General features: G+C 37.2%; 1 protein-coding gene across 1 annotated transcript in view; it reads right to left on the reverse strand.

Moving 5' to 3' along the window:
* The window catches only part of DNAH7 (dynein axonemal heavy chain 7), a 234348-nt gene that overhangs the window by 94218 nt on the left and 114973 nt on the right, over positions 1-25157 (reverse strand). The window contains exons 31-41 of the mRNA XM_082466856.1: positions 24292-24474; positions 23755-23931; positions 20838-20969; positions 19291-19515; positions 16499-16696; positions 14334-14489; positions 13445-13613; positions 11251-11377; positions 9810-10029; positions 2988-3860; positions 755-984 (exon numbers count right to left, since the gene is read on the reverse strand). Of these exons, the coding sequence (XP_082322982.1) occupies positions 755-984; positions 2988-3860; positions 9810-10029; positions 11251-11377; positions 13445-13613; positions 14334-14489; positions 16499-16696; positions 19291-19515; positions 20838-20969; positions 23755-23931; positions 24292-24474 (2690 nt within the window). The remainder of the gene's footprint in view (positions 1-754; positions 985-2987; positions 3861-9809; positions 10030-11250; positions 11378-13444; positions 13614-14333; positions 14490-16498; positions 16697-19290; positions 19516-20837; positions 20970-23754; positions 23932-24291; positions 24475-25157) is intronic.

Raw genomic sequence — 25157 nt, forward strand, 5'->3', positions numbered from 1 at the left:
TTAGATGAACAGATCAGCCTCGTACTCCAATATAAGTTATGTAATTGATCAACAGAGCTAATTTGTGCTTTGAAGTAAAAAAAATCTCATTAAGTTTTTAGACAATAGTCAAACACTGAAAAGGACTTAAGGCTTACCATATGTATAAGTTTAACTTACTAGATTTTAGAAATTATTTAAGTACCTGGGAAAGTTTAGTTTGTTAAGTCAGACTTCAAGAGGGAAATAAAAATATTAAAAATTACAAATGCAGTATAAAAAATTGCTTAAATTCGTATAAGTTTATGGATGTTTGTATTGATGTTTTCAAATAAGAGTTTACTTAAAGAAGGAAAGCTGGTTATGTATATTGAGTGGCTGTCTCTGGGTTTCAGCTGTTCAATACCTAAAGAGAAGGTTTATTTATTATCTAATTACTTATTAAAGAAAAATTACTCACTAGTGTTGTTTACCCAATAGCATTGTCAAAGTATCCTGGAGCCTTACCACACCTCTGAGTGGCACACCTTCATTCCTTAAACAGGTATGATTATGCATTTATCATGTGCTGGGCAATGCATCTGCACAAAAGAATAAGCCCTGCTCCCTACCCTAAGAATGTCTGTGGAGTAAATCATTTAATGATGTAACAAAACTCACAGTATATACATATATGAAATAAATCTCTACCACATCATTGCTATGTCATTTTTGTCCACACAAATGTTTTAAAAACCACCATAGCTTACTTTGAAATAAGAAATTTTGTTTTTACCTCCTTTTCTTTTCCAACAACAGTCTGAAGGTAGAGATTAATTCAAGATAAGAGGTAGGAGTCACATAATTGTATCTTTGAAGTTCAACATAGAAGGATGTCGATAAATCTACAGTAGAAGTGTGAAAGCTTTTACACAACTCAATACAGCCATCTCGTATTTCCTCTGACACTTCAATGTCTTCCAAGAAGCGGGAGGCAACTGCCTGTAGTGCATCTTCAGGCCAGGACTGAATTTAAGATAAATGCTTTAGCACATGATCCAATTTACTGACAGGAGTTTGTTATTACTGCGGTCCTTCATGGATGGTGGAAATGCAGGGGAAAACACGAGGGATGGGGTGGGACAGACACTCATGAGGAACTTCCCCCAAGTACTTGACCCCTTAGGACAGGGAGCCAGTAACTAATGCGTGCAATATTAACCCTTCATGGTTTGTTCAGGGGTTAGAGAAATTGGGCATGAGTATTGCAGGAGCAAGGAAGAAAAAAGGAACTAAATTTATAGAATGTCTATCTTTGTGCGCATTCTACTATTATTATCTCATTTAATTCTCCCAACAATTCTCTGAGGTAAATGTTACTATCCTTTCCCCTAAACTCCAGAATTAGATCAACAACTACCTCTTTGATTTCTCTTATAACCCTCTCAAACTCAACAAGTCTAAAACACAGTTCTTATCTCCCCCAAAATAGCTGCAGTCCTCCCCGACTTAGTCAACATCTCCACCATACACCCAGTTGCTCAAGCCAAAGTCATCCTTGATCCCTTTCCTCTTCCTCAATCCTACATTTATCCCAAAAGCAAGTCCTATGGGCACCATCCCTAAAACAGCTTCCAAATCTTTTCCATTCTTTCTATACCCACAACCATCATCGCAGTTCAACTCTCTGTTACCATCTTCCTGGAATTTTCCAACAGTGTCCTAACTGGTCTCCCTGCTTCTGTGCTCTATGCAGCTGCCAGAGTGATCTTATTAAAGAAAAATTAGCTCTTTTCACACTCTCAATTTACAATCCTTCAAAGACTTCCCAGCACATTCAAAATAAAATCCAAAGCCCAACTTGTAAATCTCTACCTGATCTGGCACTTCCCCCCTTTCTGACCTCAGCTCTATGACTTACCCCTCAGTTACTGTGCCCTTGTCACCCTGATTTTCTCTCATGCCGTTCATTTCTTCTATGTAGCTCCTTGTCTTCACTAATTTATTCTCTTACCAGATGCTCTCAGAACTGGCACTTTTTGTCCTTCATCTTTCCTCGTAAAGGTCACTGATTCAGAAAACCTACATGCTACCCTGTATGATGAATTATTTTTCACTAACTTGCAAGTAAGTAAGCAAACTCAAGGAAACCAGAAGCCTAGTCTCTTTCATTTTCCTATTCTCCTCCAGCTTTAGAATAAGACCTGCTACAAAGCAAGAGTTCAATAAATATGTTCTTCGTGAAATAATTAATCTTAGCAGGAAATGGAGGAACAAAGGGGCTATGTAAATTCCCCAAGGTCCAAAATTCTTATGTGTTAGATCTCACTTACAGGATCTCTGTCACAGCTTGCAAACTTCCTACCCCACCCCCTTGTCTGCTCTGCACTTCCTGATACTGAAATTTACTAGAAAAAGTGGTCGCTGGGGCTTTCTTCCTTTTGACGTCCTGTTGGGTTTGCTAATGGAAGGAGACTGGAAAACAAAAAGAGGTAGAGGCGTTTCTACCCCTCTTCCTTTCTAGCAGAAGCTGAGCTCTAGGTTTTGGGTTCCTGTTCCTATCAGACATTCCTACTTCCACAGCTCCAAGTTCCAGTAACACTCTTTCCTCCCTAGTCCCTTTTTTACCCAGCTGTAGTAACATCTTCTTGCTACACTCTACCACTTCCTGCCTGACCATCCCTCTCAAGCTCCTTTAATCCTGCCTACACCTCTATGAACAGTCCCCTCGTTCAACTTTCCTCAGTGAGGCCTTCCAGGGTGCTCTCTGTTCCCTGTCAGGAACCTGACTGATACACAACTTTATCCTAAAACTTTCTCCAATAAATTGATGTCAATGACTGTATACACTAGCAATAAGAAGTTTTTCTATTATCATGATTTTTGAATTATAATTTCATAAAATACATTATTACTGATCAGAAAATTCTGCTAAGCTACAATTTGGTGGGGGGGGCTCTAAAATAAGTCATGCTGATGATGGAGATGCAATATTTCTAGAAGTCTATCTAAAATTTACATGACAATACCTGAAACCAGTCAATGGTACAGCAGTTAACAAGAGCAGGGAACTTTCTAAGACGAATCCGAAATGCATCTCCAATGGGACTCATGGCAAGGACAACATGCAGTTGGTTGCGGCAGCGATCAATAAACATGTTGAAAAGAGCTATGGGGCTTCCGTCAGTTTGTTTGGTTTTATCCCGTTGGCGATCTAAATGACGCATCTTATCACATATCTCCTGCTTCTCATCCAATGCAAAGAGATTCGGAACCTCCCCAGCATTTAGTAGATTGTTGACATCTTCTAGAAATGACTCCTTTTTAATCTGAGTATCTGTAAACAGGAAGACACCCTGCATCTCCCCTTCTGCACATTTCCTTAAGATCACTTTTAAGTCTTCGTGCCACTCAGAATTACCATAGCCCTTGGAGATTTCAACCTGGAAAACTGAAGAATCAGCCATGTGGGCGGCTAATCTGGTGACAGACTGCCTTCCACTCCCTCCAACACCAACCAGAAGAGCATGGCTGCGAGGCTGCTTCAGGATCCTGGAAATTCGGCTGATGTGTTCTATGGCAAATCGGAATAAGACAAGGTTCAGGGTTTTTTTGCTCATATTGTTGTATTCTTCTAGGTGAGCTTCTACTATCACCCGGAGAGCATCTACATCTGCAACTTCTCTGTAGTTGGTATCCTCTCTCTTGGGATCATGGAAATCACAAAACATTAAGCTGTGTAAGTCATCTTCTTCCACCACTCCGTCATTATCAAAATCCAAACTTTGAAAAAGCTCATGAAAATTAGCATGCATATATTTTTTCAAGATTTCTTGAATGTAGTTGATCAGCCAACTCCTGTCTTCATTATCCAGAAGGCGATCGTAATACACTCTAAGGACCTGTATAATAATTAAAAAGCAGCTTTAAGAACTGATACTTCTATTTTTTTAGTTTCATTTCTGTGCTCATCTCAAGTAATATAAAAAGTGCTCTCAAGAAATTTCTATGGGTTTTATTAAAAGCATATCCAAACGAGGACTGGCTCATAATAATATTCACTTTAAATATTAATTTTAACCATATATATTTGGAATAATACAGAGTTACACTGTTATCAATAAATAAAGGTAAATTGGGGGAACTGAAGTAGATTATAGATATAATCTACTGACCATGCAAAGAGCATTAAGGACTAGAGAAGGGAAGTGAATTTGCTGCTCACTCAGATAGAGATAACAGAGCTGGGCACTGGTATCTAGGGTTTTGCAACTCCCTTGAAGTGATCTTTTCCTTTTCTCAGCCAGATAACATCTTGAAAATTGTTGTCAAATCAATAGATTTTTTTTTAAAATAAAAGTACATTTTCTAGATAAAGAGGGAATGTCTTAGGTGGAGGGCAAGTTTGTCTTATTTTTGTTGTAAGTAATTGCAGAGGGCAATCTACTAAAATAAATCTCTGCTTATCTGCACATGTTGTGGGACTGCAAAAAGTAGTTAATCAGGCTTGCTACAGAAAATAACTATTTCCTCAGAGTGGTATGAATGTCCCTTGGTTGCAGTCTGTTTTGGACTGAACTATGTTCCCCCGCATATTCACATGTTGAAGTCCTAACCCCCTTAATGTGACTGTATTTGGAGAGAGGTCCATTAAGAAGGTAATTAAGGTTAAATGAGCTCATATGGGTGGAGTCCTAATCCTATCGCACTGCTGTCCTTACAAGGAAAGGAAGCGACAACAGAGCTCTCGCTCTTTCCCTGCAGACACACAGAAGAAAGGCCGTGTGAGGACATAGGTAGGCCCTCTGTGAGCCAGGAAGAGAGCCTTCACCAGAAACCCACACTGACGGCAACTTGATTTTGTATTTTGGGCCTCCAGAGGTATGAGAAAATAAATTTCTGTTGTTTAAGCCACTCACTCTGTGGTATTTTTGTTATGGCAGCACTAGTAGACTAATACACACAATAACAAGCAATGCATATTTTTGTCAGCAAACTTTCCAACATTAAACCTGTCTGCATCAGCTTCTTCACCTTATAAAATGGAAGTAGTAATACCTGACTCACAAATCTCACAGATGCATGGCAAAAATGAAATGACAGCAAATGTGAAAACACTACAGAACTGAGAAATGTAATTATTACAAACTGCCTTGGAATCAGCCTAATTGTGTTCAAGAGCAATGATTTTAGTGTTTTCACTGCTGTCTGGTTGACATAATAGCGTCATCCCTTTTTCTAACATCAGTAGCTACACAAATGGTATGACTGAAGCCTCCCACTTACTCCCCACCCCCAGTTCAAAAGCTATTTCTCTATGGGACAATTGAGTTTCCCAACATATGCCAATAGTCACTTCTTTGGATTGAGATACCGAAGACCTCCTCCTTCTTATGAGAAAAAGGAAACTAAGACAACCTCACATATTGGGCATCAGTGTCTAAGCATGAATCAAGTATATTATTATCTAGCTGCAATTTAGCAAGAACAAGAACCTCAGGCAGTGTTTCTCAGAGACTGTCAACACACATGAATCTAGGGCCCCACTCTGGACCTGCTGACTTAAAAGTTTTGAGGATGGAGACTGGGAAGATCTTTTTTTTTTTTTTCTTTTTAAAAATTTCCTTACATGAGGTACAAAAATCTTAAGTGTACACCTCCAGGAATTTTTACACATATTTACACCCAGGTGACCACCACCAAGATGAAGATATAGAACATTCTCAACACCTTAGCAAGCTCCCTCTCACTTCTGCTGATACCTGCCCTCCTCTCTTCCGTACAGGGGACTATTATTCCATTGCCACCCCTTATATTTTTAAAAGTTGACACATAAAATTTTCCATTATAAATCTAAATCTTTGCAGGGGAAGTAATTTCTGGCATATTTATATTGTATTTGTGCTTCGAATTCATTTGCCTCAAAGTCTTGATTACAAATTGCTTTAATTGGTACATAATTTACATATCATAAAATTCACTCTTTTAAAGCATACGATTCAATGGTTTTTGTAGAATAGTCACATAGTTGTGCAGTCATCACCACCATCTAACTCTGGATCTTTTTCATCACCCCAAAAAGAAACCCTGTACCCATTAGCAGTCACTTATTATTATCCCCACCCCATATGCCGCCACAGCCCCTGGCAACCAGTAATCTCCTGTCACTATGGATTTGCTTATTCTGGACATTTCATATAAATGGGAAAATATTATATGTGGCCTTCTGTGTCTAGCTTCTTTCACTTAGTGTAATGTTTTCTAGGTTCATCCATGTTGTAGCGTGTATCAGTATTTCTTTTTACGGCTGAATAGAGTTCCACTGTGTGTATACACACACACACACCCACACACACACACACACACACACAAACATTTTGTTTGTCTATTCATCAGCTAATGTATATTTGAGTTGTTTCTGCTTTTGGCTATTATGAATACTTCTGCTAACACTCATGTACAAGTTTTTGTGTATACCTGTGTTTTCACTTCTCTTGGGTATATAGCTAGGAGTGGAATTTCTGGGTCATATGGTAACTCTATGTTTAACATTTTGAGGAACTACCAAACTGTTTTCCAAAGCAGCTGCGCCATATAACATTCCCACACGCGATGTTATTATCCAGTTTTTTTTTTTTTTTAAATTACAGCCATCCTATTGGGTGTTAAGGGGGTACTTCATTGTGATCTTGATTTGTATTTCCCTAATTACTAGTGATGTTAAACATTGTTTCATGTACCTATTGGCCATTTGTATATCGTCTTTGGAGAAATGTCTATTCAAATCCTCTCTCCACTTTTAAATTAGGTTATTCGTCTTTCACTATTGCTTTGTAATAGTTCTTTATGTATTCTGGATATTAGATGCTCATCAGATACATGATTTGCAAATATTTTCTTCCATTCTATGGGTTGTCTTTTCACTTTCTAGATAGTGCCTTTTGAAACATGAAAATTTTTAACTTTGATGAAACCCAATTTATCTATTTTTTCTTGGGTTGCTTGTGCTGAGTCTCTATATTTAACAAGCAAACCAGATGTTAGGCACATTAACGATTGAGAGCAATGCAGAAACCAAAGGGAATGCAAAATAGTAAGCCAGTTTTATATCTCAAAAATCATTTAGTGAAATTATATTGGGTTGTCTAGTTTGGTAAAAGTGTGTGGAGAGGAAACAGTCACCTAAAGTAGTGAAATCTTTTTGAGTAAACAGAAATAAAGCACAAGTTAAGAGTGTTAAGCTCAATCACTTAATATTTTTTGAGATGGTGAGAACAATGTGCCTAGCACCGTGCTCAGCACTGTGGACAAATCAGTGAGGGGAAAAAATCCTCTGCCCTCAGGAGCTGGCATGCCACCTGTGGGAGATGGACCACAAACATAACAAATGAACTGTACAGCATATTAGAAGGTGGTACATGCTATGGGACTGCTACGGAAAGAAGAAGAATAGAGCAAGTCAAGCAAGGCTGGAACCGCTAGTGGGATGTCAGGCTGCAGCACTAATTAGGGTGGTCGTTGTGCCTCACAGAGAAGGAGAGATTTGATCAAAGGCAGTAGAGAGACAGCCCAGAGGGTCAACACCTGGGGGGAGAGCATTCCAGGCAGAAAAAAGGCAGAAGGCCTGTGTTGTGGGTGAACGAAGGTGAGAGAAGGAGGTAACCTGAAAAACCTGGGGAAAGCTACACATACAAGGTCTTATGGACTGCTGGACTTTTATTCCAAATTCCTCCCCACGAAGTCAGGTGCCATTTCAAGGTTTTGAGCCAAGGACTTAAACTCATGACACTATATGAATATGAAGTAGTCACTAAAAATGAAGAGTTATTATATTATGAACCTTATTAAATGCCCAAAGAGCTCAACAGCCATTGTCAAAACTCAGTAATCTGACATCTGAGGCAGGACAGGATCTGAAAAAGGCTAAAAAGTTTAACTGTACATACCACAAATATACAACAGCAAATAGGAACTGCTCTCATGATTGGAAGAAAGCAAAGCATTTATAATCCCACGTGACGAAGCATGTTATGGATAGTAAGATGCCGTCTTTCTTCCCTTTATGCACTCATTTGACAATATTTCTTGAGTGCTTGTCATGTATCAGGCATTGCGGAAAGCAGTGAATAAATAAAGCTGCTGCTCTCATAAAGCTTCTATTCTAGTAGAGACAGTAAGTAAGCAAAAATACAGACGGGGTCAAGTGACACTCAGTGTTATGAAGAATAAAGCGAGACAAGGGATAAAGAGCTATAGCACGTAGAGATGGTCTAAGACGAGCCTCTATGGTAAGGTTATATTTGAGCTGAGATCTTAAGGAGGTAAGCGGGCAAGCCGTGTGGATAATGGGAGAAGTGTCCTAGATAGAAGGAATATCAAGGGCAAAGTTCCTGAGGTGGAGGATGCGAGATGCTTCCTAGAGGAAGATTTGGCCCGTGACCAAATGCTGTCTTAGGTAATGTGCTCCTTCAGTGAAGTCAATGACATCCTCCCCTCTCGCCACTCTCCCTCTATACCTTTCAGCACATTTCTGTCACTCACATGGGCTACCAGGCTGACAGCCTGTGTTCATGTCCCAGAATATGGATCCCACTCAGGCAATTAAGTGACCTACAGTGGAATCTGCAGATCATACTTTTCCAAAGAGTCACTTTTAGGGACCTTGCTGTGGCCGAAATTTCTGAGTGGAATGGACCTTCACTTGGGCATATATTTGAATGTGTGAGGATATAGAAATTCAAACTGTAGATCTAAAAAGCCTACAAAGATCGAATTTTGTAAAGCCTTTTTGAAATTTATGTCTCTGTAACACATGGTTTTAACATAGCAGTACATTTCCATTTTCTAGATTTCCTAACTACATTAATTAAAATTAAAATAACCATGTTAGTTATATATTAAAAAGAGAAAATTTTCCTCCCACTTTCCCATACTCTTTGCCTATTTTAAAACTATTAAACTTCTTCTTTTTTTTTTTTTTTTGGCTGCGTTGGGTCTTCGTTGCTACGCACAGGCTTTCTCTAGTTGGGGCGAGCGGGGGCTACTCTTGGTTGCAGTGCGTGGTCTTCTCTTTGCGATATTTTCTCTTGTTGCAGAGCACAGGCTCTAGGCGTGCAGGCTTCAGTAGCTGCAGCACGCGGGCTCAGCAGTTGTGGCTCGCGGGCTCTAGAGCACAGGCTCAGTAGTGTGGCGCATGGGCTTAGTTGATCCATGGCATGTGGGATCTTCCTGGACCAGGGCTCGAACCCATGTCCCCTGAATTGGCAGGCGGATTCTTAACCACTGTGCCACCAGGGAAGTCTCTGAACTATTATTTTTGATGCATTATTTCTTGTATTCTTTTTTCTCTCTCTCCTGCCCTTCCTCTACAAGTTTTTACAAGAAAATGTTCACCCATCTATTTCTTCCCAAAGAGAAATATATTTTTATATAGTTTCTATGCTCTCAAATCTAGTTTACTTTGTAGTTCTTTTGGCATCTAATATCACTACAAGTAAGTAATGAACATAAATACATTCACTTCTAATGAAAACAAAAGTGTTCCATCTCATAATTATTTGAAGTCAAACTAACAAAGATTAAGTCACTTAAAGGAGACCAAGAATGATACCTACTTTGAAATAGCCTATAAATCAACAGAAATTCCTGAAAATGAGAGATAAGGCATCTTAAATGTCATAAAACATATTAGCGTGAAGTATTTTTAGAAATTATCTTGACCATTGGCCTTCAGAATGCCAAATAGTGGAATCCATTTATTTAAATTGCTGAATACTTCTTTTTACGCAGTTGTTGGCATGGTAAAATCTTTGTTTCCTGCATCATCATATATCAGTAACATGGAGATTTACCTCATGAACCCAAAGACGTTTAATCACTTCTTTGGTTTCTGCTGTTTCCGGTCTTGACAAACACACACCCTGAATGACACGGGAGAAATCTCGGAGGTTGAACAGGTAGTGAGATTTGGCTGGAGTAGGCAAGAGATTCTTCATTGCTTCTTTATACAGAGTCATCGTACCATTTACAATTTGTGTGGTCAAATCTAGAAAATTCTCTGGAAATTTATAACTTAAAAAAATTTTTTTAAGTAAAAAGAAAGAAAAATGTTAGCAAATACAGAATTATGATACATAAATGATATTTAGTATGACTAGCATGAATTTTTTCTTAAGATTAAATCAATTGATTTTGTTTACAAAATTACCATTTCTTGTTATAATAATAGAATTTTAACTTCTTTTAAAGCTAATTTCCTTTCATTATTTTATTTTATGTTCAAAGGAACTCCATGAGTAAGCAGGACGAATTTAATGAACTTAAGACTACTGACAGAAAAGCCAGCCGAGGAACCCATATTATGTAACTTAAACCCAGCATCCACTAAACGATGCTTCCTAACCTCTTTCACTCCTTGGCATTCTTAATTGCATAGAGATAGAATCCCTGAAGAACACTGGTGAAATGGGTATTTTCAGAGAAAGGGAAGGGAGAAAATAAAAACACAGAAAGAAATAAGGAAAATGGAACAAGAAAAAGGAGAGTAAAAAGAAAGTAAAATGAACAGTGAGCCAGGATTTTTTTTTTTTTAAGGGCAAAAGGAATGATTAGGGTAGAAAGAACATGGGGAAAGAATATCCATTTGAAAAAATTGGCTCTATTTCACTTCTGGCTTGACAAGGAGTCCTCCATCATCACTGGATAGGGCAAGGAATGACAATTTCCTGAGAACGATGTCCACATCAGGGAGCCAAGATTTGCACTGCTCAGGTCCACTTGGCTCCCCGACCTCCAAGTATCTTGTGGAGAAGTGCTGAGTGCCCAGAGGTAGGGAGCAACACTTCCCCAGGGTACAGGCTCCAAGGTTATACTCAAACCTGGACATGGACACCCCTGGGGAACTCAAGAGTTTTACTACTGGGTGTCAAAGTCACAGGATAAATCTGGCAATCTTTCCAGCATTAATTGAACTATGTGGCAAAAATTCAAAATATTGATCATTCCAACATGGACATATTATACTGCGGGAGGCAAAATGTGTATGGATTTTTAGGTTAAAATCCAAGACTTCAGAAAAATAAAGGAAAAAGAGACAGATACTGCAGCCCCTTTGTGTTATGTTCCCATACCTGCAGACGGGAGCAAAGGAGGGAAGCAATGTTACCTGTTATCTTCTTCCTTGTCTAAAGGTGCTTTCGTGGAAAAGTTTGAGAAGCACTACTTGTACTGACATGTTCCCCAAAGATTTTACACCTCCCCAATGAAAAAATAAACATACCTTCAATTACCTACCAGGTTTTTAAATGCCAGGTTAAGATTCTAGAGAAGATTGTAAACATGGATTTATCACTAAACTCATTGATTGTTATAATATTGAAATGTCGCATGTATCGAGGAGTTACTGGATTTCGACCACCACCTAAATATTAAAAAGGATAACCCTTAACAGTGTTACTCGTATATACCAGACTATTTTCTCTACACTTTACAGCATAAAACAACACGCAAGATGGACAAATTCACAGCACACAGAGAACAGTAATCGATTATTTGGATAACCTTGACCTCAGAACAGTTTTCTCCTCAACCCCAAGGTGCTGTTTCCTAGTTCAATGATCTGAATAAGTTCAACTAATTAGATATAATCTTGGTCAGGTCTATTTACCAAAGGAAATTCAACCAGACAGAAAGAACCAATGGCCACCTTCTCCATGACTCATACATAGCCCAAAGCAGTAAACCGTCAAACATTCTCATTGCAATACAATATTACGATACAATATTATACAATGTTAATATAATATTGTATGCAGTATTAACATAACCCTGGTGATTCTCACTGACCATACTTTAGGGTCCTTCCCACATGGCTGAAATTCAGCATGACCTTGGCATACAGCCTCATTCTTCCCCCACATCTTGAAATAAATTTCCCTAGGACTAATCTATGTGGTTCACATGGCCACTTTACCGGCTGCCTGTAATTTTAAATACTGGGGGATTATCTCATTTTCACAAAATACTGATTACATTTTCAAATATGAAGTTTTAGTAACAGACTTAGAATGTAACATCATTTTACAAAATTGATTGATATTATCATCTTTACATGTATAAACAAAATGCATTTTCTCTTTAAAGGGATTCTATCATGAAATCTTTGGTAAAGAAGTGGTGTTAAATGTGCATGATACCTTTATATTGCCTAAAAATATGTAAGTTCATGTTTTATGTTTGTTTCAAACCAGGTAAATCTGTATTTTGCTTCTGCCACTATTATACTGTGCTGATTCTGAAAACATGAATGTGTGAAAGCATATAACTAGTTGCCTATAGATCAAAACAGTTATGTATCTCTATGTATTTAGAAGCTTATAATAAACACTGATTTACCTGGGCAAGTTTAAGGAGACGGTAAAAGGGCTGCAGAAGGAAAGGTAAGAGATCATATACCCAGCTCTATCTTCAACCCTTCCTCCCAGAGAACTCTCAGAAATGGTGGTCTTTTTAGAAAATGGGGTCCAAGAGGAAAAGACACCTCATGGATTTAGCCTGCTCCTCTGTCTAGTCCTTGAAGAGGCCAGGAAAGTGGACACTTAGTACAAATGACTGCTGGGTATTGGGGGAGAGGCAAAGCGGAGCTGAAGTCTGGGACCCAGGAGCAATAGAATTAAAAAAAAAAAAAAGAGGGGAGGAAAAAAAGCATTCAAAGTGGCCCAGGGAGTGTACTGAGAGCAATTACTGACTCACAGCAAACTGTCTGCATTATAGGTCAGATAAAGGTCAGGTGGTTCAGAGGCAAATACCAGAGAGATTCCCTGAAGACATGGTACATCAAGAAGGGGAATTTTTAAAAATATAGGATACCAGCTTGAGTTCAGGAAAAGAACAGTTAAAAATGTCCAGTTAGTTGAATCAAGCTGTTTCAGATATTCTAGAATAAAAAATTTCCCCTATATAGAGATCTCCTTGAGTTCACAAATTTCCCCTGAAAAGTGTAAAGAATCTCTAAGAGTTAATTCTTTTGGCCATTTCCTACTCAAATTCCCCCTCAAGAGTCTGTCTAAATCCAGAGACTCACTAAAATGGGAATTGATTGGGGTAGAGGAGAGGTGACTTCTGAAGCAGGGATGTTGAAACTTTAAGGAATGAAACAGAGGAAAATGAGCTTCCCCAGGGGGATCTGGGTTCTCAGGGGATCTGGGACCTCAGAATGCAGGAACAGGAAATGGAAAGCAAAGTCCCAAAAGGTGGAAGAAAAAGGATTTGGAAGAGCTGTTTGGTTTGGGGAGAATGACACCAAGCAAGGCAACCCACTCTGCAGTGTTGATCATTGTGGTCACTCTGTTAGGTCACAACATACAGACATAGAAAATATATACACAAAACACTGTAACTCAAGTTGTCCGATTTCTCTTTCTTTTTCCTGCCCTTTATATATAGCCAGAGTGATTTTCAATCTTAATCACAAACTCAGAAAACGTACCTGGAGGTCCCATAGCACACATGATTTGAATGTCCACTAGTTTAATCATAGAACAATCTTTTAGGTCATACCAATTCCAGTGATCTAACCATTGTCTAAGTAACTCGATAGGAGGTTGAGCCCCATACACCTCCCGAGCGGGCATATTGACATCATCTACAAAGACAACCTGACAATGAAAGGAGAAGAGGGATTAGAAAATATTAACATCTTAATATAGTGTCCTATGGTGCAAACAATGTTCAGGCAAAGAATCAGATTATCTTCTTGTGGGGTACATATGTGAGAAGTGATGGTTTCTTTTCACATCAGGAATATCCCTTAGCATCCATGTTACCAAGGAACAGGGAGACAGTCTTATTACTAACCTTTATAGTTAAGAGTTTAGAACCTATTAATCCTCTCATGCAACTTGTTTCTCAGCATTCCTTCTCTTTTTTCCTTGTACAACTTCAGTACATTAAAATAAATGAGGAAGGTGTGATTTTAAAATGATTATCACCTCTGAGTGATGACAGTAAGGTTGGGAAGGGTAGTCTTGGTAGAGGAAAAGTCAATTGATAGCTTGGTTGTTTAAAGGCTGAGAGAGCAAGCAGCAAAGACTCCGCTGAGTAAAAATGTTAATAAGAGAATTAGGAAGGTAGGTAATTTCCCAGATGTATATTCTACTTCGAATTCAAAGGGCAAATGCTTGTTTTTAATGTCAAGTTGCCTGATGCACATACAAATCTGAACACACTTTTAAGAAAACTTAACCAAAATCTGTGATAAAAAAACTGTACAAAAAGACATCCAGTACCAGTATATCTGGCTTCCTCGTTCTGAATGTAACAATGCCCATGAATAGGACCATTGCTGTACTATACATATAGAAACAGAGAGTAATTACCATTTTCTTGCCCAAAGGAGGACCAAAAACTCCCTTTCTTCTTTTGTCCAGTTTTGACATGATAATATTCTGAGCTTGAGCTGCTGTAGTTTGTGCTGAGAAGTTAATCAGCAGAGGCTTGTATATATCTTTATTGAGTTGATTTAAAAGAAAATTCTGTATAACAGGAAATAGCGAGCCATAGTTGCAATTACGTTTTGACATTTCAAAATAACCACTAAGCATCATTGTTGACACACTCGAATTTAACCTTAGAGTGTCATAATGTAAAAAGAGATGGAATCAACAGAAATAACAGTTACCAAGTCAATGGAGTGTGTCTATTTGTCCAGGCCTTCTGGACACGTGGCTTCTCTGATTTCTAAAACCACCATGCAGAGTACACATTCCTGCTTAACATGAAGTCATAGGGACTTAGGGGTTAAGAAACGTGCTTAAGGTCTCAGAGATGACACAAGAAATTAAACTGCCATTTGTCTCTCTCCAGATCAACGTTCTCTGTAATATAGCTTATTAGCTTTCCACTTTTATCAAGTTATCTGACTGTAAGTTAGGAAGCTTACATAATATAATTTGTACTTTCAAAATGGAATTCACTGGAAAGCAGGTAAAATTACAATGATTCTTAACCAAGATGTTGTTTTCTACAAATCACCTTGTAGAATAATAATGGAATAGGAAAATATTTACAATAACTTAAGTAGAAAAAAGCCGATTACAAAATAAGATGCAAAGTATGCTCCCAATTTTGTGAAAAGTAATTTTTTTTTGGCCTGGGCAATTTATTACCTGGGCTGAATTTGATGGGGGTACAAATGACAAAGGCTTTATTTTTCTCCACCCACTGCCTTGAACCATGTCAAGTCTCCATTCCCTAACTCTTGATAATATCTTAGATAAATCCTTTAGCTTTCTGTACACTTTGTTATTTTTTTTTTAAATCCAGTCCAACTCAACACCTTGATTTAAAATCTCAGTCTAAACATCTTCCCTCCCCACTCTTGGATATTTCTTGATACATGCAGCATTTAGTATGATAAAGGTGACATTTCAATTTGTTGGGAAAGAGATTATTCAATAAATAATACCAGGACAATTATTCTACTATATAACCAAATATATTCCAAAGGATTGGATTAAAATATAAAATCAATAAAGAACTAGAAACAGGTACTGTCACAACTGGGAGAATGTGAATTGACTGGGAAACTGCAATGGGGGAGGGGCCACTGATAGCTCCCCCTCTCTCCTCCACCTGCCTTCCCTATCTTCTTCCTGCCCACGGTTGGGTAGCGGGCAGAGCTGGAGGAAGAGAGGCAAAATTCCCACTTCACTGGGTGTCACTGTGGTTCTCTCTTGGCTAATGCTATCTTGCCTGCTGTCATGGCAAGCTTCCAAATGTTTGCTCTCTGAGAAGACCAGATGCGCAGGTTCCTTACTTACTCCCAAGGGACATTCACAATGCACAGTTCCCTGACCTAAGGGGACTAATGGAGTTCCCTCACTGCTGTGGGCAGTCATATGGAATGGAGTCCCAGGAAGGCTCAAGTCCAGTTACCTTCCACACTGTCTAACTGACCCGGGGGAAACTTGTACTTACTTGCCATGCCAAAGGCTGGAGGTGCTACTCATTAATAGTTCCAGCCAGCTTTCTCCTTTCAGAAATCTGAAACTAGAGGCAAGAACTGGTCTTTGATCAGTATGACCCCCTAAACACAAGGGAACAAGGATTTATAACGCTACTGAGATTTGGGGCATACCTGTTACAGCAGCTAGCATTTTCTTAACTAACACACAATAGGTGTGATTCCAGAAATCATTAAAGAAAATCAGTCTTATTACCAATTGTTTACATATTTGATAATTTAGAAAATTAAATATCAACCAAAACACCCTTTTCAAGGTAGATAAAATTCTTCATCCTGTGTAAGCTATTTTCACTAAAATACCTTTAAAATGGACAATAATCTAGTGATATAAAGTAGCATAATATCTTTAATCAACTTTCAAAAATAAATAGGCAATTACTCAAAAATTCTCTGCGGCTCCAACACTGAAATACGTAAGTATTTAAAAAACATTGCCTACCAGTTCAGGTAGTTTAAAAACTAATTTTCTTAGGACTATCATGCACATTTTATCATGTAGATTTCTACAATACTTACAATAATGTAAACACTCTTTCCAGTTCCTGTTGGTCCTACAAATATTGAAGGCTTTTGATGGGTGGTCAACAATTCCATTAGTGCAGAGTATCGAACTGTGTCCAGAGTTGGTACAATGATTTCATTAAACATCACATCCTTAGGAATTGGAGGAGCTTCTGCCAACTTCTTTACCCATGGTTCCCATTTTCCTATTCCCTGTTTACAATAAATATCCAAATAGTGAATGTCATGTTGTAAAATACTTTTAGATGGCACTCCTGTGCCATTGCAGAAAAGATGAACAATCAAGACAACAATCCTTGATATTTATGCATTTGTTTTTATCCTTTAAAACTCTTCACTCTAATTTTTTTAAGTTACATTTTGTGTTAAATTAAGGAGAAATTGGGCTTTTAGATGAATAAAAATGAAATGGCAATGTTGTGATACTTTTGATGTCCTGAAACCACTGATTATATCAACCCAAAGATCAGTTATTTTGGCCAATTGTTAGATTCTTTAATGGCATTGGGAAAACTGGTCTAATCAATGTGTTAAAGCGTAAAGAATTTTATTCAATACCTGTTCACACAGAAACTGTTCATATAGAAAAATTTTCTACATAGAACATCAGCTGCATATTGTTTGACTTTTATAATGGTACTTACAACATCAGCTTATTATTTCAAGCAAGATTTCTCTTTCTTTTTTAAAAACATTTTTATTGGGGTAGAGTTGATTTTGACTGTTGTGTTAGTTTCTTCTGTACAGTAAAGTGAATCAGTTATATATATACATATAGCCACTCTTTCTCAGATTTTTTTCCCCCATATAGGTCATTACAGAGTATTGAGTAGAGTTTCCTGTGCTATACAGTAGGTCCTTATCAGTTATCTATTTTATTTATAGTAATGTCTCTTTTTAATTGTAGTAAAAAACACCTAAAATTTACCTTCAACCATTTTTAAGTGTATAGCTCAGTAGTGTTAACTATATTCATGTTGGTGTTCAACAGATATCCAGAACAGACAAGATTTCTTAATATGAGATTATTACTATGAATTAACATTACACTGTATCTTTTCATCCAATTAGCTTATGAACTAAAATTTTAATTTGCTAAGGCAGTGTCTATAACAAAAAATTTCAAAAATATCACGTTAACTCTCTCTCCTTAGAAAAACACCACTGCCCTCTTCATTCTTGCAAAATCCAATTTAAGCTCCTGGCCTTTCGAAGCGTATTAGAATTTAGACCCATTCTTCCTTCACACCTTCTTCATGTTCCCTAAAACCCAGCCTCACTGATGGGCCTACCGGTTACAAAAATGCCCTGTGTCCCTGGACCTTGACATATAAGACTCTTCTGTCCTACAGTACACATGACACTCTTCTGAAGAGGTTAGGAACTCACAGAGGGCAGCACTGTGCTTTATTCATTTTTGTATCTTCTGGCAGTGCTGTGCACATAGTAGAGAATTTGAGGAGGCTGAATTTACATCAGTCTAAAAATAGTATTGCAAAGAAATTCCTAGAACTTTCTAAAACTGATGAAGAAATAATACTCTTTCGATACTCTTGATAATCTTTTCTAACATGGATATTTTGCCACCTGTGGGGAAGGAAAAATTAAGAATCAGAAAACCTGGAACAGATAGTCATTTAGAGATTGTGTGATCCTGGGAAAAAATCACAAAATTTCTCTGAGCCTCAATTCCCTCAATGGTAAAATTTGAAAAAGAATCCTACCTTTCCCATTTCACTGAGGTGCTGGGAAACAAAACAGAAGTGATTGTGGAAAAGCTTAATAAACTGCAAAGTGCTCTGAAAATGTAGGGTATTGTTAGTCATTTGAAGTAAAATTAGCAAAGATATAAAGGTATCTTGTGGCTGGCAGGGTGAAGAGTCTCTTCTGAGGTGAGGTTGGCAATACATTGTCAAGAGCCATAAAAATTTAAAAAATGATACAGTAATTCCTTTTCAAGGAACCTATCTTAAAGAAATAATCAGATATGTACGCAATGACTTGTGCACAAGAATATTCACAAAAGCACTAAAACTAAAACAACAGAAACACTTCAATGTCCAAGACTACGAAACGCAATGGATCATGGTCTATCCAAATGGTAGATTATAGGGAGGTTTTAGAAAAATAAGTTTATTAAAGAACTATCAGTGAGACAGAGAGTTGTTTTCTTTATTAAGGGAGGAAGGAGGATATACAACTACCCAGTGAGGATATGGTGTGATCCCAATCTCACTTAAATCTGCATATATTTAAATAATATGTATACCAAAACTTTGTCCTCATTTACAGTACTTACGGGAGCTGTTACACAAAAACAAACAAGGGAACAAACACCACCCAGGTTGCATTGTCCAATCTGTTTGGGAAGGGCTGAATTCCTAACCACCCAGTGGCAGTCCTGCAGGACCTCTTAGCCTGTGATGTGCTAACATGCACCATGAACCTCCCAGAGGTGTGTCCTTGAGCAGTACTCGCCTGCTGCTGGACTGGATGTCCTAATGTGTGATTTTTTTGCAATGAGTACAACTGGCCCAACAAGTATTATTATTTATCTCATTTTATCAATGAGAAAAACAAGGTTCAGGGAGATTAAAGAACTAGTCCAAGGCTATATGGCAGACCCAGGTGTGCCTGACTTCACAACCAGCGTGCCTTCCTCTACTCCATGCTGTCTCCTAAGGTAAACAGTGGTGACAAGGTGGCCACAGAGCCTTTATGTGCTATGTGTCTCCAAGGAGACTCTGCCTGGTTGGCAGGTACAACTCTTGCTTCAGAACTCTTACCTCAGTGACAAACTGATAATCATAAATTGTTCCTTTTTCAGGAAATGGAACAGTTAGTGTTTTTGAAGACGTTTGCTCAGTACCACTCAGTAATTTAAACCTATTTCGAGTTATTTCTGAAATCGGGCCTTCCATTAGTTCTCGAAGAATCTTATTAAATTTCAACCGATCATCATCTTTACAAGAAGCACCAACAGACCAGATCAATGAAAACAGAAAAATGCCCTGAATTGGAGAGATGAGAAGATAAGAGTGCATTAAAGAATAACTTTAATCTATTCTTGAAGCTTAAATCATATCAGCCAGATTAATATCTTTGAAAGGAAATGAATAAACTGATATATGGTAGTAGGTTATCTCAGGATTTTGTAATAATTAGTTTTTTTTCTATCAAATTACATGTCTTATAAAATCTTACTATCAGAGAAGATAATACAATGCAAAGTATAAATTCTAGGCATAGTAAAACCTTAGAATGATTAGTCTGGTAAATCAGGTGATAATTTAAGTATATGGATGAACTTTGATATTAAAAAGAACACTGAGATAACTTTTTATTAAAGTACAAAAGCATATTTTAATAAAGAATAATCAACCCACTATATATATTTATTAAATTTACATTTTGATGCAGTATTTCTTAAAAAGTAGAACAAATTCATATACTTTTATTTACCTGTTGTAATAATTACCTGAGCATTGATTGTATAATTAGAACTGCTAACCTGCAAGCTTTCTTACCAGACTCAGGCAGAGGGAACAGGAGAGACAAGAAGACACAGCACTCAAATGAGAAAGCCTGTTTGATAGTTTTAAAATCAAATCTCCTTTTTAATGCCAGAGCTAAAACAGTCTTGACTATGCTCATAAAAGTTGTGAACTCTGGCTTCACACTATTCACCTACTCACAGATTACTCACAGACTGTCTCTCTCTGGAAACGGTTTGAAATGAAACTAAAAATTTATTTCATAAAATATATGCAAAAAAGTGATTACATTACAAGTGCTACCATTAGCCAATACATAATTTTTTTTATTAAAGAAGATTCAAGGTCTGTTGATAATTTATAGTTAAAACGTTTATAGATTATATATTTTCTTGCTTTCCTCATTTCAAATATATACTTATACTCAATACACATACATATTTTAAATATTTATATCTCATGATAAACGGGGAAAATTAAGGAGAAAAAGCAATGAATTATAATTTGGAGGTTGAAGGGGAGGTGAATCCTGTTGTCAATGGTCATTGACATTTTGAGGATTGATCATCTTTGAGATTGGCCAAATGACCCAAGGCAATCAGTAGCAGATCTGTGGGAATCATCGGGCTCCATCCAAACTTCATGATCCAACAGAACTGCCAGTCAAGGAGCTTTCCTACCAGCACCTGGCATTTGGGACCTGACTTTTTCCTCACTGTTCAGCTACCACCCATTGTCCAGACTCCAGTTCCGGGAAAAATGAGGTTAATTAATTAGGAAGCATTGGGGAAAGCAGTGGATGTCTTTCTATTGCAAGACTCAAAGAGAAATGGACCTACCTCAAGTAAAGAATAAGTTTCTCGATCATTTCTCTCTCTTACTTTGACTTCATCAGCAAAGTCATTCATAAAACAGTCTATCAGATTCATTAGGGATCGGACTAAGTTTGTATCTGAAGTAGGAGATAATTCCTGAAAAATCAGAGAAAAAAAAGTCCATGAAACAATTTAAATGAGGCACTAATTGAAATAGTATCAACTAATTTTTATTGAACTCATTTAGTTCTAACAGCCATAGTATCTATGAAAAGGTACTATTATTATAATTCTAGTTTTATAGGAGGGGAAACTGAGGTACATATTAGTTCCCTAGAATGAGGCAGCAATGGATGTCCCATCCAGGTGGCGTGTGCCCTTTAATCACTCTTACACTGATTCTCAAATTTAAAAAACTCACAGTTACAAGTTTAGTTAATTTAATCACAAACATAGATTCTATGTTATACCAATTTCATAAACCAAAACACTAAAAAAAAGAAAATCTTTCAGAGCAGGAAATGAATTTGCTTATCTAACATGTTCAATAAATAAAGCCCATTTTAGAAAATCTTTATAAGCTACAGCAGTACTCAGAGTAAACTCATTCTTATGAAATATATTTTTAAGTCTTGAAGAGCATAAAATGTTTCTGGAGTGCTGTAGATACTGTGCACTTTATTTCTCTGGGTCTCACCATGAGAATTTATAAAATAGATAATGTTACAGTTCCTATAACCATGCAGCATACAGCAAGTTCTCAATAAACATTTGTCTTCTTCCCTCCAAGCTCTCTTCCAGCCTTTAGAGTTGTATTGCTTCATGGTTAACATGTAAGAATTAACTCTGAAATGGACTCTCTGAAGATTAGAAGCAGCTGACTTGATATTTGGCCACTGTCCCAGTAGAAGCAGGCAGAAGTGACAACTGAGTGTCTGATTAAGACAGGAACTAAGTGTTACTGCTGCAACCCTAAAATGCAAACAGTTGACTACTACAAATAAGACAGACGCATATTACTACTTAGTAAATAACAGGCATTCATAATTCTTTTAAAAATTTATTTTATTGAAATATAATTGATTCACAATGTTGTGTTAGTTCCTGGTGTACAGCAAAGTGATTTAGTTATACATATATATGATAGTTTGCATCTGCTAATCCCAAATTCTCAATCTATCCCTCTCCTACCCGCCTCAGCATACACAGATCTGTTCTCTACAGGCATTCATAATTTCTTCAAGAAAGGACAAAAGTGCATAAGTACATTTCAGGAAGTTTATATTAAAAGTGATTTTTTAAAATTCTCATTACAAGAACAAAATTCTACGTATGACAGATATTAACTAGACTTTCTGTGGTGATCATTTCACAAAATATACAAATCATTATATTGTACACCTGAAACTAATATACTGTATGTCAATTATACCTCAATTAAAAAAAATTATTTTCCCCTATTTGCTATTGAAAAGATCAGTTCCAGTTATATGGAAAATCCATTTATTTGTAATACCTACCTTCTGTGACAATGCCAGGAGAGAAAAAACCCTATAGCTTATTTTATCTCAATTGATGCATATTTAATTGATTTTGAAACATGATTACTTCATATGTACAACATCCTCCGTTACAGCCAAGTTTCCTGAAAGAGCAGCCTACACTCACCATCAAGTCAGTATCACCCACATTCCTAACCAACCGCCCTGAAGCACTCTTGCCTCTTCCCTCGAAGTGCTGGGGCCAGGGCTCCCTCATGATCTCTACTGCCAGATCCAAGGGACACATGCCAACCCTTTCCTTCCTTCACCTGACTCTCAGTAATTTCTGGTAACACTGGCTACTTGCTACTCAAAACCTTCTCCCCGTTCCCTCTCTCTAAATTGCTGGTATACCCAGGATTCCAGCCTTTGCTCTTTTTTCTCTGGATTTGCCTTTAAGTAATCTTCATTACTGTGGTTTTAAATTCCACTTTCCAAATCCGAACACTGAGACAAATACCTGCCTCAAGCTTTTCTATTATATTTCCAACAGCAGGAGAAATCCCAACCCTGTTTCCCTATATTTGATCCAGAGCAAAGTCATCCTAAAGGACCTTTGGTCCACATCTCCCAAAGCAGAAATTAAGCATCTTTCCCTACAGTTCCCAGCTGGAGGGTGTTTAAGAGCCTCCCTGGAATTCCATCAACTCTCAGAGGCAGGAGACATCCATGCTTCCAGAAATTCACGCTGTCATTTCTCTCCCTTCTACCTTTCCCCCATCTCATCCCCAGGGTGTATTAAAAGAAAGAAAAATGGATTTGTTTGCTTTAGGACCTCTTTCAATTCTTCTACCACAGGCTGGCTTCCCTTTCCGAATCCCAGTTTTATTAGCTATCCACAGTAATCCCTAAACAATTAGATGCACTCATGCTAAATATGGCAGATTTCTCATTTAGTATGTCTAAAAAGCAGTAATATGTGTTTCTCCATGTGACCCACTATCCAGTTCTTTGGAAGTCATAAACGAGATTACTTTTTTCAATTGTCCTTTTTCTAATTATAAAATAATATATATTTATTCTAAAAGCTTTGGAAAATAAAGAAAAAATTCAAAATGAAAACTATTTTAAAAAACAACAGTCCATCAGAAATGAGAGAGAACTATTTAGAATATTTTCACCCAGGTGTGATTAGGTGGGACTTTGAGTTTGTTTTTTAAGAGAGAAAAGATCCACACATTTTCTCAAACCACAAGATGCTTCATTTAAAATATTTTTTGGAGAATTATGTTAATTAAAAATTTTAAACTTTAATAAGAAAAGAGTTTTTAGTCAAACTAGTTAAGAAATTATTTTAATATCTGGTAGTTGGCAATACAAGTAGACATTAAAATGTATATATATGGCTAATTTGGATTTTCCATTTATTTTTTAAATATTAAAATTTTCATCCCTCTTACCTTTGTATGCTTTCTAATAAATTCGACAGAAACAGGAACCATTCTGTCAAATAAGCCTATTATAAATTCCTTCTGAGTAATACTGATCACAGGAGGTAAAAGATTTATCCAAGACAACATCAGCGGTCTCCAGCCCAGCATATGAGGCTCCATGTATATCATCCCACATCTGGAAACCTGGAAAAACAATCATTGTTTACCTCCAAGGAACTGCTTACAAAAGAAATATGACTTGATACATCTATTTCTTACAACCTTCAGAAAACTCTTGGGGAAAAAAATAGCACACTTTTAGATAATTTCCTGATCTAAATTTTTGTGTACGACTTTACCAAATGGTCCTAGGCAAAGAGGAAAACATGCCTGACACTTATATTTGTCAAGGTATGTCGACAGACACGGCTGCTCTTGGAGAATCACAGATGGCTGTTAAAATGAATTCTATAAACACTTTTCATCTAGAGTCAAAGCTACTAAGCAATAAACGCATTTATAACATTTCAAATTTATAAGCAGATGTGAAAACTGAGAACTTACAGTGGCAGGAGAAGCAACTTCTAAATCCATTGGTTCAAAAATAAGGTTCATTTGTGGTGACATTTGGATAATCTCCCCGCTCATCAGACATAGCTTTTTGTTGTCATCTAGCACAGTGTTCATATTCTCAATCCATACTGCATCTACTGGCCCATCAAAAACTAACCATTTCCTATCTGGCGTCTGGTTCATGCGTACGGTGAATAAAGGACAAAAATGGTCATGGAAGGGAAAAAGTTCAATAACATTATTTTACAACTTTAAAATGTAACCCCTAAAACTAATTTCACCATCAAAATGTAAAGGCATCTTTGGAATAAAGTGTGCATACGTGTGTGAATATATATATATATTCACTAAATAAGCCAATATATGCCATGGATGAGACAAATATATACAACATCTTAAGATTCCATCTTTTCCAATGTTTCTAAACTCATATATAACATGTTTTAGAGACTATCATAAGTAAAACAAACATGCAATTGCCAGGGAAAACAACTTTTCATTCAGACTGTCTGTCTCTATAGAGATTCTATTTAGCGTTCATACAGATTAATTACTCTTGTGTGTTAAGTCAAATTTTTTGTTCCCTCCACTGAATGAATTAACACACATATCCTTCTTGGGCTGAACTGCCTCATGGTGATACAGGGCATTAATATCAATATAACCTTCACAGTCCCGCAATGAGAAACATGAAAATATTTACATATTGTCCAGAATATAGTAAATGTTCAACAAATATTAAAAAGTGGCGAGGTATTAGCCAGAGGGAGCAAAAACTGATTCTCTTTTCCAGATCCTTATGAAGCAGCCCTTCTGAGGACACAGATGATGCTTTGGTTCCCCTTCAGCAAATGTGA

The sequence above is a fragment of the Balaenoptera physalus genome (assembly GCF_965194825.1).
Source record: "Balaenoptera physalus genome assembly, chromosome: 6".
In the NCBI taxonomy this organism is placed as follows: domain Eukaryota; kingdom Metazoa; phylum Chordata; class Mammalia; order Artiodactyla; family Balaenopteridae; genus Balaenoptera; species Balaenoptera physalus.